The sequence below is a fragment of the Anarhichas minor genome, unplaced genomic scaffold (assembly GCF_050575085.1).
Source record: "Anarhichas minor isolate MPS153535 unplaced genomic scaffold, ASM5057508v1 ptg000135l, whole genome shotgun sequence".
Lineage (NCBI taxonomy): Eukaryota > Metazoa > Chordata > Actinopteri > Perciformes > Anarhichadidae > Anarhichas > Anarhichas minor.
This window is the reverse complement of record NW_027466581.1, coordinates 97,501-115,000: the sequence shown is the minus strand read 5'-3', so window position 1 is coordinate 115,000 and position 17,500 is coordinate 97,501. Positions and strand designations below refer to the sequence as shown.

General features: G+C 40.2%; 2 protein-coding genes across 3 annotated transcripts in view; both read left to right on the top strand.

Moving 5' to 3' along the window:
- Positions 1-5,572, top strand: part of LOC142941547 (deoxyribonuclease-1-like) — an 8,558-nt gene extending 2,986 nt beyond the window's left edge. For both annotated transcript variants that reach the window (XM_076083493.1, XM_076083492.1), the window contains 7 exons: positions 547-633; positions 1,414-1,526; positions 1,611-1,723; positions 3,917-4,071; positions 4,152-4,248; positions 4,340-4,448; positions 5,258-5,572. In XM_076083493.1, coding sequence (XP_075939608.1) covers positions 547-633; positions 1,414-1,526; positions 1,611-1,723; positions 3,917-4,071; positions 4,152-4,248; positions 4,340-4,448; positions 5,258-5,340 — 757 coding nt within the window. In that variant the 3' untranslated portion in view covers positions 5,341-5,572. The remainder of the gene's footprint in view (positions 1-546; positions 634-1,413; positions 1,527-1,610; positions 1,724-3,916; positions 4,072-4,151; positions 4,249-4,339; positions 4,449-5,257) is intronic.
- A 1,471-nt stretch (positions 5,573-7,043) lies between these two features.
- Positions 7,044-17,500, top strand: part of LOC142941562 (keratin, type II cytoskeletal 8-like) — an 11,462-nt gene continuing 1,005 nt past the window's right edge. Inside the window, exons 1-6 of the mRNA XM_076083518.1 lie at positions 7,044-7,931; positions 11,330-11,538; positions 12,421-12,481; positions 14,303-14,398; positions 15,331-15,495; positions 16,223-16,348. Coding sequence (XP_075939633.1) covers positions 7,617-7,931; positions 11,330-11,538; positions 12,421-12,481; positions 14,303-14,398; positions 15,331-15,495; positions 16,223-16,348 — 972 coding nt within the window. The 5' untranslated portion in view covers positions 7,044-7,616. The remainder of the gene's footprint in view (positions 7,932-11,329; positions 11,539-12,420; positions 12,482-14,302; positions 14,399-15,330; positions 15,496-16,222; positions 16,349-17,500) is intronic.

Genomic DNA, 17,500 nt, shown 5'->3' with positions numbered 1-17,500 from the left:
TAAGTAGTGTTGTTGTCTAAACCTAACTAAGTAGTGTTGTTGTCTAAACCTAAGTGGTGTTGTCGTCTAAACCTAACTAAGATGTTTTGTTATCTAAACCTAACTAAGTTGTTTTGTTGTCTAAACCTAACTAAGTAGTTTTGTTGTATAAACCTAACTAAGTAGTTTTGTTGTATAAACCTAACTAAGTCGGTTTGTTGTCTAAACCTAATTAAGTATTTCACAATATTTTCCTAAACTTAACTGAGTTTCCTGTGAAGACAGAATTTATTTATAATTATTTTATTTTATTTTGAAAAGACTATTCATGTAACGAGTTGAAATTGTCACCTGTTGTTGGACTTCCGTAGGAAAATGCAACAAAAAAGAGGAGTAACTTCATGTAAGATATCATACAAACCGTTGTCTGAGGACACGTTGAGAGTGTGTTTCTGTTCTCCTTTACAGTCGGGGCCTTTTTGCATGTCTGTGCTCAGGGGCCCGTTGTTGTTTGATGTTAGGAAACACATGCTGGTGATTTAGCTCCACAAACTGTTTGTGTTTCAGCTCCAACAGAAACAGTCCTTACTCCATGATCGCCAGCCGCCAGCTAGGACGAGACACCTACAAGGAGCGCTTTGTCTGCTTCTACAGGTGAGAACGCCCAGGTGTGATGAAACCTTTGTGACGTTAGTGTGTGAGGGTTTAACATGCAGGTACATGTAGCATTCAGAATCATGTGTTCATGTAGCATTCAGAATCATGTGTTCATGTAGCATTCAGGATCATGTATTCATGTAGCATTCAGAATCATGTGTTCATGTAGCATTCAGAATCATGTGTGCATGTAGCATTCAGGATCATGTGTTCGTGTAGCATTCAGAATCATGTGTTCATGTAGCATTCAGGATCATGTGTTCGTGTAGCATTCAGAATCATGTGTTCATGTAGCATTCATGATCATGTGTACATGTAGCATTCAGGATCATGTGTTCATGTAGCATTCATGATCATGTGTACATGTAGCATTCAGGATCATGTGTTCATGTAGCATTCAGAATCATGTGTGCATGTAGCATTCAGGATCATGTGTTCATGTAGCATTCAGAATCATGTGTTCATGTAGCATTCATGATCATGTGTACATGTAGCATTCAGAATCATGTGTTCATGTAGCATTCATGATCATGTGTACATGTAGCATTCAGGATCATGTGTTCATGTAGCATTCAGAATCATGTGTTCATGTAGCATTCAGGATCATGTGTTCATGTAGCATTCAGGATCATGTGTTCATGTAGCATTCAGAATCATGTGTTCATGTAGCATTCAGAATCATGTGTTCATGTAGCATTCAGGATCATGTGTTCATGTAGCATTCATGCAAACACCTCTATTTATGTGTGCGTGTGCGTGTGTGTGTGTGTGACACAGAGAGGCTGATGTGACCCTGAGGACTTGTCATCAGTATGAAGACAATCAACCTGGAGACGTGGACGCCTTCGCCAGAGAGCCGTTCATCCTGCGCTTCAGCAGTCCATCTACAAGTACATGTTTCTAATACGTGTTGTGTACCTTTAGCCTGTTGTGTACTTGTACGTGTCTGTATACTGTACCTGTGTGTATTCCAGAGGTGAAAGACCTGGTTCTGATCCCGGTCCACACCAAACCTACGGACACACTGAAGGAGCTGGACGAACTGCATGACGTGGTCCTTTCTATCAGGAAGAAGTGGAAAACTAATGTGAGAAAGTTCACCATGAATAAACCTTCATAACTCTGAGTTTATCGCCTGAAACAGAGGAGCTCTTATTCCAACTGTTGAAACATCATAATGATATTCAAATCAAAATTAAAGCAGCTTTGGAAACCAACAGAAAGATTTGTGGCTCCCGCTGTCACCAAATGTTCCAGTAAACATTGCCTTAACATTGATTTTGATGAAATATTGGCTGATTAATAATCTATAGAACAGGATATTTAGTAACTATGAGACAGATGTTTTCTCTCTTCACTACAGACGTTTGAACTCTGACTGTTTCATATTTTAATGATTACAGATATTTAAATGCTGCTCTGGGTTTGATAAAAGGGAAAAGACTGTTTTGTTATATTTGCCTATAATTTATTTACGAGTGATAATTATAATGCCCTAAAATGATCCACAATATCCATTTACTCAAGTACTGAACAACTGACATACTTGTACTTTATTTTCTATGCTACGTCTACTGTCCTGAGGGAAACATTGTACTTTTTAATCCACTACATTCTTCTGACACTTATAATTACAAGTTACATAAAAAAAACAGTCGGATACAAAGTATTAAAAATGGACAAACTACAATATTAAAATGCTCTTAAATATATTCATGAGTGATAAAAACAGATTAATACAATATTTCACAATAATGTAACACTTTGAAAAGAGCCGTTCTGCATAATGAGTACTTTTATGTTTCAAACTAAAAGTACAGTTGGATGATACTATCACTGTACTTTTAATATAGTATTGAGTAAAGTACTAATCATTCTAAGATTTGTTAAACGTGACAATGTGATGTCTGACCCAGTCACTCTTGAATAGGGCGTTCCACAGGGATCTGTTTTGGGACTCTTTGCTTTTTCTAGTTACATTCACAACATTTGTATGCAGATGACACAGTGATGTACTCCTGTGCCTTCACTGCATATACATATATATACATATATATATATATATATATATATATATATATATATATATATTGCCCAGCACTAATATATATATATATATATATATATGGGCAATATATATATATATATATATATATAACACGTTAACGCATTCATTAATTAACGCCGACAATTATTTTATCGCGCATTAACGCATTTTTTTAATTTATTATAATTTTATTTTAATTTTTAATTTTTTTTTTTTATTGAAAGACAAGAGACAATACATAGAAATAACAACAAGAGGATGACAAGAACAGTGGGATAAAAGCCAGCAAACATCCTATAGTCAGTTGTGTATGTATGTGTGAACGTGTGTGTGTGTGTGTGTATCCTTGAGCCTTTTGAGATGGGAAAAAAATAATAATAAAAATAATTAAAAAACAACAACAACAAAAAACAGGTAAGTATTTTTAATTTATTATTATTGTAACAGACTGTCTCATGTTTATCGTTTTGTATTGGAGATATGATGTCCCTTCAGGGTTGCCATAGAGAAAAGGCGACTTCCGCTTCTGGTCGAGGGGGGGGCAGAAATAAAGCGAGAAGCTGCACCAGCTGTTGCTCTCCCTGGAGACTACTGGACATCACTGCAGTAAAGTCAGCAGACACTTACATGTTAGTGCACCTATATGCTGACATTCATGGTAAACGCATTTAAACGGCACAGATCGGGAGCGAGCGAAGGACCGTGAAAGTTAGCGGAAAGATTAACGTGAGACAACATCCGGTTTCTTCAGACGAACATCCGGTTTTCAGAATAAGATGCCAACAAAGTATGAATTACATTCACATTAAGTATAAAACATGCTGCCTGCATCTCGTGAACCAAATGTTATTGCCCTTTAGTTCATATAGCAGTACTTTTAAAATAAAAGTGCGCAATACACTACTTTTGAATTAATTATTGAACTTTGCCATAAAATCCATGCGATTAATCGCGATTAAATATTTTAATCGTTGCCCAGCACTAATATATATATATATATATATATATGAAATTGTTCTTAAACTCAACCAAAACTATAGCCATGATTTTCTCTCCTGGATGATTTTGTGATGCGTCTCTATTTAGTCCGTTGACAATTACAAATACTTGGGAATCTGGATGGATATATATATATACAGTATATATACATATGTATATATATAGTACACCTTCATTGTAACATCTCTGAAGTATAAATAAAGTAAAGTTTTGGTCGTGTTATTTCTTTTGCAGAACATCATGATCTTGGGGGACTTTAATGCAGATGGCCGTTATCTCTCCAAGAAGAAGAAGGCGGAGATCCGCCTCTGCTCTGCTCACTATCATTGGCTGATAGACGACGACGTCGACACGACGACCAGTAACCTGAACGACCACACCTACGACAGGTGACTCACGCCTCAGTGCTGCAGTTTGATCCAGCTGGTTGTTCTGATGACCTGATACTCGATGCGCTTCCTGTCTACAGGATCGTGGTGTTTGGACGGACCATGCTGAACGCCATCGTGCCCGGCTCGGCCAAGTCCTTCAACTTCCAGACGGAGTTCAAACTGACGGAGAAAGACGTGAGACGCCTGTTTGTGTTGAACTCATTGAGAGTTTTTAATCATTATTATTATTATTATTACTATTATTCAAACTGTATTTGGTGTCCAGGCTCTGAGCATCAGTGACCACTACCCTGTGGAGGTGGAGCTGAGGACCAATCAGAGACCCAGAGCACAGAGACAGAGGAGGACGACGCCCACTGAAGGACAGAAGAAAGGTAGAGATTTGTCTCGTTGTTGTTTAATCTCACATTCTGAATACTCTTCATTGAGATTCCTGTCATTTCAATCTTTAATTGCTTCTTTTGATCAATTTCTGCTTCGGTTTAATCGATGAACTACGGAGCACAGTGTTTAGAGAAGTACTGAGATCTCTGACTTGAGTAAAAGTACTAATACAACAATGTAAAAATACTCTGTTACAAGTAAAAGTCCTGAAAAGTACATACAGAAGTATTATCAGCAAAATGTACTTCAGGTATAAAAGATCCTTCAGAAACCTGTAGTTTTTACTACTTTATATACAATCAGCTAGTTTAGTCCAGTGGGGCCCAACCTATGGGTCGGGCCCCTCCAGAGGGTCACCAGATAAATCTGAGGGGTCGTCAGATGATTAATGAGAAGAAGAAGAAGAAGTTCTAATATTATTGTATATTTTGATATCTTTGGACCTGGACCACACAACACTGGAAACCACTGGTTTAATCTTAAACAGTAACATTTATTTCATAAACTTATCGTTTGTTTTTTATGTAAAATCTTAATCTGAAAAATAACTATAGCTGTTAAATAAAACTACAACATTTCCCTAGTATAAAAGTTTAATGGAAATACTATATTTGTACAAAACTATACTTAGTACAGTACTTGAGAAATGTTCTGTTTTAGTTTCTGTCCTAACAGCTGAGCAAGCAAACGCTTTCAATGCAAATATGAGCTTAAAAATATTGTCTAAACACGGAGTGAAAAACATGTGAAGCTAATTATCCCTAAATGTATTTGTTTCTGGGTCAACTGCACATTTCAGGACCACAGAAGAAGAAGAAGAAGATGCCAGCAAAAAGGCAGAGCGGACCGGCATCGAACACACCAGTCAAGAGAAAACGTTAGAACAAACAACCATTCAACCATTAAAGCAGCATTATTAGTTATAAATTATAGTATTAATAGTTAAATTATAGAGTTATTAGCTTTTAAAATCCTAATATGGTATAAACAGCAAACAGCATGTCTTCTTTAATGTAATATGACTGTAATGTTGAATTAATGTAGTTTGACTTTTGTGTCACAGTTTTAATAATTAAATCGTTTAAAGTGTTTTAAATATTGTTTGGGAAGAACGTTTAAGACTCAAAGTGGTTTTTTGTTGTCGTTACTTCTCTCCGATGTTTGCGCTTCATTGTGCAGAATTTATGTCCACAAACAATCTGCAAGTCGTCCTGAAGATAATTTACAAATGTGCTCAAAATGTAGTACTTTATATTTTGACGAAAAGACGAACAAAAGAAGTATAACTACCTGCTCAGGTACTCTGTTCTCTACCTGGTCAGGTACTCTGTACTCTACCTGTTCATGTACTCTGTTCTCTACCTGTTCAGGTACTCTGTTCTCTACCTGTTCATGTACTCTGTTCTCTACCTGCTCAGGTACTCTGTACTCTACCTGTTCATGTACTCTGTTCTCTACCTGCTCAGGTACTCTGTTCTCTACCTGTTCATGTACTCTGTTCTCTACCTGCTCAGGTACTCTGTACTCTACCTGTTCATGTACTCTGTTCTCTACCTGCTCAGGTACTCTGTACTCTACCTGTTCATGTACTCTGTTCACTACCTGCTCAGGTACTCTGTACTCTACCTGTTCATGTACTCTGTTCTCTACCTGCTCAGGTACTCTGTTCTCTACCTGCTCAGGTACTCTGTTCTCTACCTGCTCAGGTACTCTGTTCTCTACCTGTTCATGTACTCTGTTCTCTACCTGCTCAGGTACTCTGTTCTCTACCTGCTCAGGTACTCTGTTCTCTACCTGTTCATGTACTCTGTTCTCTACCTGTTCAGGTACTCTGTTCACTACCTGTTCAGGTACTCTGTTCTCTACCTGTTCATGTACTCTGTTCTCTACCTGCTCAGGTACTCTGTTCTCTACCTGATCAGGTACTCTGTTCTCTACCTGTTCAGGTACTCTGTTCTCTACCTGTTCATGTACTCTGTTCTCTACCTGCTCAGGTACTCTGTTCTCTACCTGTTCAGGTACTCTGTTCTCTACCTGATCAGGTACTCTGTTCTCTACCTGTTCAGGTACTCTGTTCTCTACCTGATCAGGTACTTTGTTCTCTACCTGTTCATGTACTCTGTTCTCTACCTGCTCAGGTACTCTGTTCTCTACCTGTTCAGGTACTCTGTTCTCTACCTGTTCAGGTACTCTGTTCTCTACCTGTTCAGGTACTCTGTTCTCTACCTGTTCAGGTACTCTGTTCTCTACCTGTTCAGGTACTCTGTTCTCTACCTGTTCATGTACTCTGTTCTCTACCTGCTCATGTACTCTGTTCTCTACCTGCTCAGGTACTCTGTTCTCTACCTGTTCAGGTACTCTGTTCTCTACCTGCTCAGGTACTCTGTTCTCTACCTGTTCAGGTACTCTGTTCTCTACCTGTTCAGGTACTCTGTTCTCTACCTGTTCAGGTACTCTGTTCTCTACCTGTTCATGTACTCTGTTCTCTACCTGCTCATGTACTCTGTTCTCTACCTGCTCAGGTACTCTGTTCTCTACCTGCTCATGTACTCTGTTCTCTACCTGCTCATGTACTCTGTTCTCTACCTGCTCAGGTACTCTGTTCTCTACCTGTTCAGGTACTCTGTTCTCTACCTGCTCAGGTACTCTGTTCTCTACCTGTTCAGGTACTCTGTGACATGTGTCTCTAAAAATGACTCCAGGGAAATGATGTTCATGTTAGTTTATAGATTAGACATTTCATTTTGGAGGCAAAACAATATTTAGTTCTCATTTTACAGCATAAACTCATCATCCAGCACCTGTTTGTGTAAAAAGAACAGGTAACTTATTGACTTGTCTTCTAATAGTCAGGAACACTAGATATCTGACACCACCTCTCTCCTACTGACTCCACCCTGGGAGGTTTAAAAGGCCACGAGACACCTGAGACGCCTCACTGTGGTCCGACATCTCAGACTCACCTGGTTCACTTCATCACTGACTCACTGCTCTCTGCTCAGCCTCTTTTTCATCTTCTTATTAACCTGCATTTTATCGTAAACATCTTTTCTCTCTTGTTTCTCCAGCGTCTTCTTCTTTCAACTCTGAGTTTTCCGATTTTTCTACCACCTGCTTCTCTGCTTCCATACCTCCATCTGTCCTGTCTCTCCTCCACCATGAGCCTGAGTCGTACCAAGCGGATCAGCTCCAGTAACTCGGTCCGGAGCAGCAGCGCTGGGTCCAGGAGGCTGAGCGGCTTCGGTCCTGGTCAGGGGGCCTTCGGCGGCCTCTCTCTGAGCAGCAGCTCTCTGTACGCCGGCACCAATGGGCCCCACCACGGCCTGGGGGCCCCTCTGGCCTCCCTGTCCGTCAACAGGAGCCTGCTGGCCCCCCTCAACCTGGAGATCGACCCCAGTCTGTCCATGAGCCGGGCCCACGAGAAGGAGCAGATCAAGAGCCTCAACAACCGCTTCGCCACCTTCATAGACAAGGTAGAGACTCAGGAAACCAGACAGCACTACGTGGTACACTGTACACAAATGTGTTTATTTATTATACGAAATATATTTAAACTAATAAACAATGATGTGTTATTACAGATTAAACTATATATATATATTAAAATGAGCTCCACCTTGGAAGAGATGAAGACATTAATGCAATTATTAGGACGTAAATATTATTCTGCATATTGAGTACTTTTACTTTGGTACTTTAAGTACATTTTAATGCTGATACTTTTGTGCGTTTTGTGCATTAACTTGTAACAGAGTATTTCTACCCTGTGGTATTTGTACTTCTTCCAGCTCTGCAGAAAATTGATCAGCAAATATTTCCAAGTTATTATTAAATTACTAACTTCATTTTTAAAGCACAAAACAAACACAAACTCTGATTCCAGCCTCTACAATTTGAGGATTTGCTGCTTTTCTTTGTTGTATTATTGTCCATTAAATGCATCACATTGGGCTTATTATTCATATTTTCCACTATTTTCTGACATTGTATAAACCAGATAATAAATTCATGTTTTAACGTGTGTATATATATATATATATATATATATATATATATACGTATATACACTGGGGAAGTAAACCTGAGAAGCACTGTGTAGTAATGGAGGATCCTGAAGGACACACGTGATGATGAAGACATCGATATGGTCTCTACGTTCTCACGGAGTCGGTGACTCTCTCACAAAGAACCATTGTTGTCTTCTCACATCAGCAGAGATCCTGCAGGCGTCCAGAGACACGATCCACAGAACCTCCTGCAGCTTCTCTCAGATCAGATTCACACGTTTTAAATGTTCCACAAAGACGTCAAACACTCATAATGATGTCGTATCGATGTGGAACGGTCAAGATCTGTGATCATTATGTTTCTGGTAAATGAGAACTGGTTCTCAATTAAATAAAAGTCAATAAATGAATAAATAGAGAAAATGATGCAGAATTTGAGTCCACTTTAAAGTGCAACGTGTGAAGAAAGTAAGAGAGGACTTTATGGAAACTCAAACGTTACATCAGCAGAACAGATGAAGAAACGTTTGAAGTAATAAAAGATAAGATAATATATCTATAAACATCAGACATACATGTTGTGGAATATTTCTTATGACTAGTCGGGAGAAGAAAGTGAAGGTTTTCTATCAATATAAAGTAAACAGAGTTTTGATGAACGATCAAGGTTTGTAAAGTCAATTTATTTGCTTGCAAGCAAAGAGAACAGTCTCACAGACACATTGCAGTGATCTGTAAGAGTGCTCTACCTAACAGTCACAATGCATGGACATTTATACTCAGACAGCTTCCTGTTATCTGCTTAGCTACCAAGAATACACAAAGAACACAATCAAAGGCAGGTCATCCTTCGAGCCTTAGTATACTTCATTTAAGACAGTCAGGAAGACGCTTTATCTCCTGTTTGCAAATCCCTTTGTTCACAGTTTGCCTTACAATAAACAGTTTAAACTCACAGCAGATGCTTCCTTTGAAGTCACTGTGACATCGTCAAAATGACCATTGCAGAGACAGGATAGACATTCTTTACCCTCACACATCATATCTGCATGCAAAGGTTTACGCCTTTACAACTTCAGATAACGCGTCAGCAAAGGAAGTAAAAGTATTTCAAACAGAGGATCTCTGTTAGTCAAGGCCTCTCTGTGTCTCTGTCTTACGAAGAAGAAAGAAACAGTGCACAATGATAACAGATAACAAGACACCTGGATACTAAACTAATTAAAGTCATCTACTGAAACTACAGTTTGGTGTCTGCACTTTTAGGACTTACATTCTTTAAACCTTCACATGAGACTATGACATATTTTCCCATTACATACATTACACTTCATGAGTATATGAGTACATTGTGCAAATATTAGTGTGAAATAAATCAAGTTGTGCAACATGAGTAAAATATTTACAATACTCTTGTAATCATGTAATATATGTGCTGTAATAATACAATGAATAAATGTCACGTTCAATTAAAAGCAGCATCTTCTCTTCCTCTCCTTCTTCTTCAGCTTATTCTTCTTCTTCTTCCTCTTCTTCTTCTTCTTCTTCTTCTTCTTCTTCTTCTTCTTCTCTTCTGAGCTGCTAAAAGCAAACAGACCCTGACCCCTTTAAAGATCTGCTCCCCGTCCTCATTACTCGGATGTTATCTGCTGCACTTTGAAAGTGAATGCGAGCCAATGACCCGCTGGTGAAACGTGGTTATTGATGCTGGCTGCAGCAGAAAAGAAGCTGATCAGTTACAGACTCCGATATTTAAAGGAGCCATTTGAACCTGAGTCAGTGGATATCTGAGCTCTGTGTTGAGCTGTAACCTGATGAACCGGGTCAGACTCAGAGGGAGCTCATTGTTCTGTGAACAGAGAGGAGCTCTGTGAGGGAGGAAGGAGGAACAATGGGGGGAGGGTACGATTCCTCAGGCAGGAAACGGGAGCCATCAGATACAGACAGGTGATGATGATGGTGATGGTGGTGATGATGGTGATGATGATGATGATGGTGATGATGATGGTGATGATGATGATGAGATCGAGCTGAAACGATGCCGCTTCTTTTCCTTCTCTACAACTCATATGTTAGTGTTTTGATTAAAGCCTTGAGACATGAAGGAATGTGTGAGTTGTTGTGTCGGAGTGGACTGAAGGAGCCGGGCATCGAACCGTCGACCCTCTGATCCGCTCTGTCTCTGGGTCACAACATTTATTTATATTTTTACTTCTTAACTTAAGATTTCATTAAACTTGTTTCTTTTCTTTTCAACAATGAGAAACATCTGTGGTCGATAATAATGAGAATTAATATGAAACAAACTTTAAATCATTCGTTAATCATAACTCACTGGACCAGAGTCAAAGATGACTTCAACCAACAATTTATTATCCCATCAACAAATTGATGAATTCATTTTAGACCAGAAACCTGGAAGTCCACATGAAGCCTGTTGTCTTGTTGCAGAAACAAACCAACAGATGAATTTAATAAGTCAAAGAATAATTATGTTAACAGGAACTGTGATCAGCCAGCTCACACACACTAAATCAATCACATGATTTATTATATTCATTGGTTTATTTATAGGGACATGAATAAAACATCACTGTGTTCATCTGTAACACCTGGACAGATGTTCCAGAGTCAACTGAATATAAGATCAAAATAATAAAGTCATTCATCTTGTATCCGTTCATAAGCATGCAGAAATAAGAGAGGATATTAATAAGAGTAGAACATCATCCAGGACTCCTTTATACTACACGGTGAAGTACTGTGAAGACATGCAACACAGAGGCTCATCAGACAACATGCAGAGCAGAGACATGATGCATACTTATGATGTTTGTTGTTGTTGTTCCTCCTCCGCGGTTCAGGTCCGTTTCCTGGAGCAGCAGAACAAGATGCTGGAGACCAAGCTGGACCTGCTGCAGGGTCAGGGGGTGGGCCGGTCCAACGTGGAGCCCCTGTTCGAGGCCTACATGGCGGGTCTGCGGCGCCAGATGGACCTGGTCAACAATGACAAGACCAAGCTGGACGGGGAGCTGAGGAACATGCAGGGCCTGGTGGAGGACTACAAACACAAGTAGGTGGAGCCAGGAGGACTACAAACACAATTAGGTTGAGTCAGTAGGACAACAAACACAACTAGGTTGAGTCAGGAGGACTACAAACACAAGTATGTGGAGTCAAGAAGAGGACTACAAACACAAGTAGGTGGAGTCAAGAAGAGGACTACAAACACAAGTAGGTGGAGTCAGGAAGACTACAAACACAAGTAGGTGGAGTCAAGAAGAGGACTACAAACAAGTAGGTGGAGTCAGGAAGACTACAAACACAAGTAGGTGGAGTCAAGAAGAGGACTACAAACACAAGTAGGTGGAGTCAAGAAGAGGACTACAAACACAATTAGGTGGAGTCAGGAGGACTACAAACACAAGTATGTGGATTCAGGAAGAGGACTACAAACAAGTATGTGGAGTCAGGAAGAGGACTACAAACACAAGTAGGTTGAGTCAGGAGGACTACAAACACAAGTATGTGGAGTCAGGAAGAGGACTACAAACACAAGTAGGTTCAGTCAGGAGGACTACAAACACAAGTAGGTGGAGTCAGGAAGAGGACTACAAACACAAGTAGGTGGCATCAGGAAGAGGACTACAAACACAAGTAGGTGGAGTCAAGAGGAGGACTACAAACACAAGTAGGTGGAGTCAGGAAGAGGACTACAAACACAAGTAGGTGGAGTCAAGAAGAGGACTACAAACACAAGTCGGTGGCATCAGGAAGAGGACTACAAACACAAGTAGGTGGAGTCAAGAAGAGGACTACAAACACAAGTAGGTGGAGTCAGGAAGAGGACTACAAACACAAGTAGGTGGAGTCAAGAAGAGGACTACAAACACAAGTAGGTGGAGTCAAGAAGAGGTCAGGGACCAGGATCACTTTATCTGAGTCTCTGTTACAGATATGAGGACGAGATCAACAAGAGAAACAACCTGGAGAACGACTTTGTGATCCTAAAGAAGGTCAGCACACACGCACACACACATACACACACACACACACACACACACATATACACACACATATACACACACACATACACACACACATACATACACACACACACACACACACAAGCGCCACCATCAGGTCAACATGATATTTTCTTTGGTTTATCACCAAACACCTGCAGAACTGAAGAGATCCCATCGGCCTCGCTCTACTGTGTGTTCACTGATGAGTAGTTTAGTTTATTAACTGGATCCTCTTTAGCTGACGGCTGCCTGGGCTCCACAGAAAGGACAAAACCTAATAAATACAAAACATGACGTGAAACAAACAGTTAAAAATATTAAAAACAGTAGTACAGTCAGATACATAGTGCAGTCAAAGACTAGGATGTATACTGTCATAACCGACCATACACAGTGCATCCATCATTTATACAAAGAAGGATCAGGAGAGCACTAAAGCAATAGAAAACGTCAGGTGGTTAGTGGCCTGAGGTGAGCCTTTACTCGTTTTTTAAATGACAGATTGTTACCTGTATGAGTTATATGAGGTAAGTTCCAGCAGTAATTGCATGAAAACTAACTGTACGTTTGAGGAGGTTTGTTCTTGGGGGTGGAGGTATCAAGTGAGCTAGCATTCCTTGTGTGATGGTTATGTCTGTTACATGTGTATCGAAATATTCAGGTGTCTGATTAAATACTACGTTTCTGAAACACATGAGAAGGCTGTAGTGGAGTTTAATTTCCACTGAGAACCATGACAGGCGAGAGTGCATATATATGTGCTAATCTGGCAGCTCGGTTTTGAACCAGTTGTAGTTTATTTAAGTCTTTCTTAGCTGCTGCTGACATATGAATGGACAGTGTAGCAGGTGACAAAAGACCAAAGACTGTAACACCTGACAAACAACAGAGAGTTAGATAAGCAAAGCACTTTCTGGTCATAGCCATGCCCCTTCCCATTTTAGTGACAATGCCATCAATGTGCTCAGACCACGACAACTGTTCGTCCCACACTACACCAGTAGTTTAGTCTTCTTGACCTGTTCTACTGCCGAACCTAACAATGACAGGTGAAGCTGTGTGTCACCATTCAGCATATTCCTTGAGCCAAACACAATACTTTTAGTTCTACAAATGTTCAGGGCTAGTTTGTTGGCGTTCACCCAATCAGACTCTCTCTCTAGATCCTGATTCAGAATGGTTGTTGTTCCTGTTTGTTTGAAGCAGTGCTATACAGTGTCGTGTCATCTGCTACATTACCATTTTGACATTCTTAATGATGCTGACGTTAGCATGCTAACACAAAGATGCTAATCATTATGATGTCTGTCTGTCTGTCTCTCTCTCTCTGTCTCTGTCTCTGTCTCTCTCTCTGTCTCTCTGTCTCTGTCTCTGTCTGTCTGTCTCTCTCTCTCTGTCTCTGTCTCTGTCTCTCTCTCTGTCTCTCTGTCTCTGTCTCTCTCTCTGTCTCTCTGTCTCTCTCTGTCTGTCTGTGTGTCTCTGTCTGTCTGTCTGTCTGTGTGTCTGTCTGTCTGTCTGTCTGTCTCTCTGTCTCTGTCTCTCTCTCTGTCTCTCTCTGTCTGTCTGTCTGTCTGTCTCTCTGTGTGGCTGTCTGTGTGTCTGTCTGTCTCTCTGTCTGTCTCTCTGTGTCTCTGTCTGTCTGTCTGTCTGTCTCTCTGTGTGTCTGTCTGTCTGTCTGTCTGTCTCTCTGTCAGTCTCTCTGTCTGTCTCTCTGTCTCTCTGTCTGTCTGTCTGTCTCTCTGTCTGTCTCTCTGTGTGTCTGTCTGTCTGTCTGTCTCTCTGTCTGTCTGTCTGTCTCCGTGTGTTCAGGACGTGGACTCTGCCTACCTGGTGAAGGCCGATCTGGAGGATAAAGTCGGAGGTCTGACCGATGAAATCAACTTCCTGCGTAACGTCTACGAGGAGGTACCGACACGTCCTCGTTTATCTTCCTGTATTTCTTTATTTGGAGATGTTTTGGATATACGTGTAAAGTTATACTTTTAATATTTAGCATGTTGTGATTTGTTTGATCTATTATTCCATTGTTTGTATTTCTGTATTTGCAGCCTGTTTTTTTATGTGTTGTCAAAAATGTACGTTTAATTTTCTTGTGTTTAATTAATTAATTAATTAAATGTGATTTTCTTTACATAATTAACACAAGTTTTATGTATTTTCATGTGTTTTCTAAATTGCAGTGTGAACTAGAGCTGCAGCAATCAACTGATTAATCAATGATTAATAATTGATTATTCATTTAAGTAATTCATTAAACGTTCAATAGTTCCAGGTTCTCAAATGTTTTATTTCTTGTTTTAAACCGTAATAAAATCTTCTGAAAAACAAAACATTTAAATTAAATAATTTGAATTGAAAGATTTTACGTCTTTTTTTTTGATTTGACCAAATGATTAATTGATGAATTAAGACAACAACGGGCAGAATATTTAATAAGGAAAATAATAATTAGTTGCAGCCTTATTCTTTTTATTTCAATAATTGTTAAATATTTAGTATATTTCATAATGTCAGTGATGAACTAATGAGCAGCAGAATCTCTTAGGTTTTACAATATAAGTGCGGTTTACAGTTTAAGTTGAATCTACAAAGACATAAATATAATTATTCATATTTTTATTCTTGATTATGATGTGTCAGAAACTAAAGATTGTCAAACAACTAAACTGATATTATCATAACGTTTTATTCAATATTTCTTTATAACTGTAGAGAATCAAGCAACAATCTGCCCAGAGAGGTTTCAGAAACAAACAAACTTTAACTGAATAGAATAAATGTTATATTGTATTATTTCTCTGTGGGCGTTCAGGATCTTGTGTGTTCTGTGTCTCCAGGAACTGCGTGAGCTGCAGGCCGGCATCAAGGACACGTCGGTGGTGGTGCAGATGGACAACAGTCGCAGCCTGAACATGGAGACCATCGTGGCCGAAGTCAAAGCTCAGTACGAGGAGATCGCGGCCCGAAGCCGAGAGGAGGCCGAGGCCTGGTACAAGAGCAAGGTGAGGACGAGGAGAAGAGGAGACGAGGAGACGAGCATGAGCGTCCTTCATGATCCGTAATATTACAGCCTAACAGACACATGATACTTTCTACCTGCTGACCCGACATCTCCAAACAAAGAGAAGACACGGTGTTATTCGAGAGTGAAATCTAAAACGGTTCCAAACAGACACATGAAGACATTTAAGAGGATCAGTGAGGGAGGAATTATTCAGATCCTTTACTGAAGTAAAAGTGCTCATACCACACTTTAAACATGAAGTAAAGGTATAGAGTATTAGCAACAAGATGTACTTTAAGTATCATAAATAAAAGTGTGTTATATGTTGTATTATTACTGATTCATAAGCAGCACTGTTGGTTAGTTTCACCATCTTTTATAAACTCATTGTATGTTTTATTTGTAAAACACTAATCTGAAAAGTAACTGGTAACTCAAACAAAGTACAATATTTCCCTCTGAAATGTGGTGGAGTAAAAGTATAAAGTGTGGAAAATACTTCAGTAAAGTACCTCAAATTCGTACTTAAATACAGTAGTTGAGTTGAGTAAATATACTTGAAAACTCACTTATGTTTCACACTTACAGGATCAGTTCACCCACAAACACGTTTCCTCACGTGCTTAGTGATTGAAGAACTATAACTGTTTGACGATGATGCATTCGTACCATATCATCGCTCTCTATCGCTCTCTGTTCTCACGTTGAGCTTCCTCTGTCTGCAGTTCGACCAGATGTCGGTGCAGGCGAGTCAGTACGGAGACGAGCTCCGCATTGTGAAGGGAGAGGTCGCCGAGGTCAACCGGCTGATCAGCCGCCTGCAGAGCGAGATCGAGTCCGTTAAAGCACAGGTACGTCTACAGGAACACTCACAGATCAGTCCGTTAAAGCACAGGTACGTCTACAGGAACACTCACAGATCAGTCATTAAAGCACAGGTACGTCTACAGGAACACTCACAGATCAGTCCGTTAAAGCACAGGTACGTCTACAGGAACACTCACAGATCAGTCCGTTAAAGCACAGGTACGTCTACAGGAACACTCACAGATCAGTCCGTTAAAGCACAGGTACGTCTACAGGAACACTCACAGATCAGTCCGTTAAAGCACAGGTACGTCTACAGGAACACTCACAGATCAGTCCGTTAAAGCACAGGTACGTCTACAGGAACACTCACAGATCAGTCCGTTAAAGCACAGGTACGTCTACAGGAACACTCACAGATCAGTCCGTTAAAGCACAGGTACGTCTACAGGAACACTCACAGATCAGTCCGTTAAAGCACAGGTACGTCTACAGGAACACTCACAGATCAGTCCGTTAAAGCACAGGTACGTCTACAGGAACACTCACAGATCAGTCCGTTAAAGCACAGGTACGTCTACAGGAACACTCACAGATCAGTCCGTTAAAGCACAGGTACGTCTACAGGAACACTCACAGATCAGTCCGTTAAAGCACAGGTACGTCTACAGGAACACTCACAGATCAGTCCGTTAAAGCACAGGTACGTCTACAGGAACACTCACAGATCAGTCCGTTAAAGCACAGGTACGTCTACAGGAACACTCACAGATCAGTCTGTTAAAGCACAGGTACGTCTACAGGAACACTCACAGATCAGTCCGTTAAAGCACAGGTACGTCTACAGGAACACTCACAGATCAGTCCGTTAAAGCACAGGTACGTCTACAGGAACAATCACAGATCAGTCCGTTAAAGCACAGGTACGTCTACAGGAACACTCACAGATCAGTCTGTTAAAGCACAGGTACGTCTACAGGAACAATCACAGATCAGTCCGTTAAAGCACAGGTACGTCTACAGGAACAATCACAGATCAGTCCGTTAAAGCACAGGTACGTCTACAGGAACACTCACAGATCAGTCCGTTAAAGCACAGGTACGTCTACAGGAACACTCACAGATCAGTCCGTTAAAGCACAGGTACGTCTACAGGAACACTCACAGATCAGTCTGTTAAAGCACAGGTACGTCTA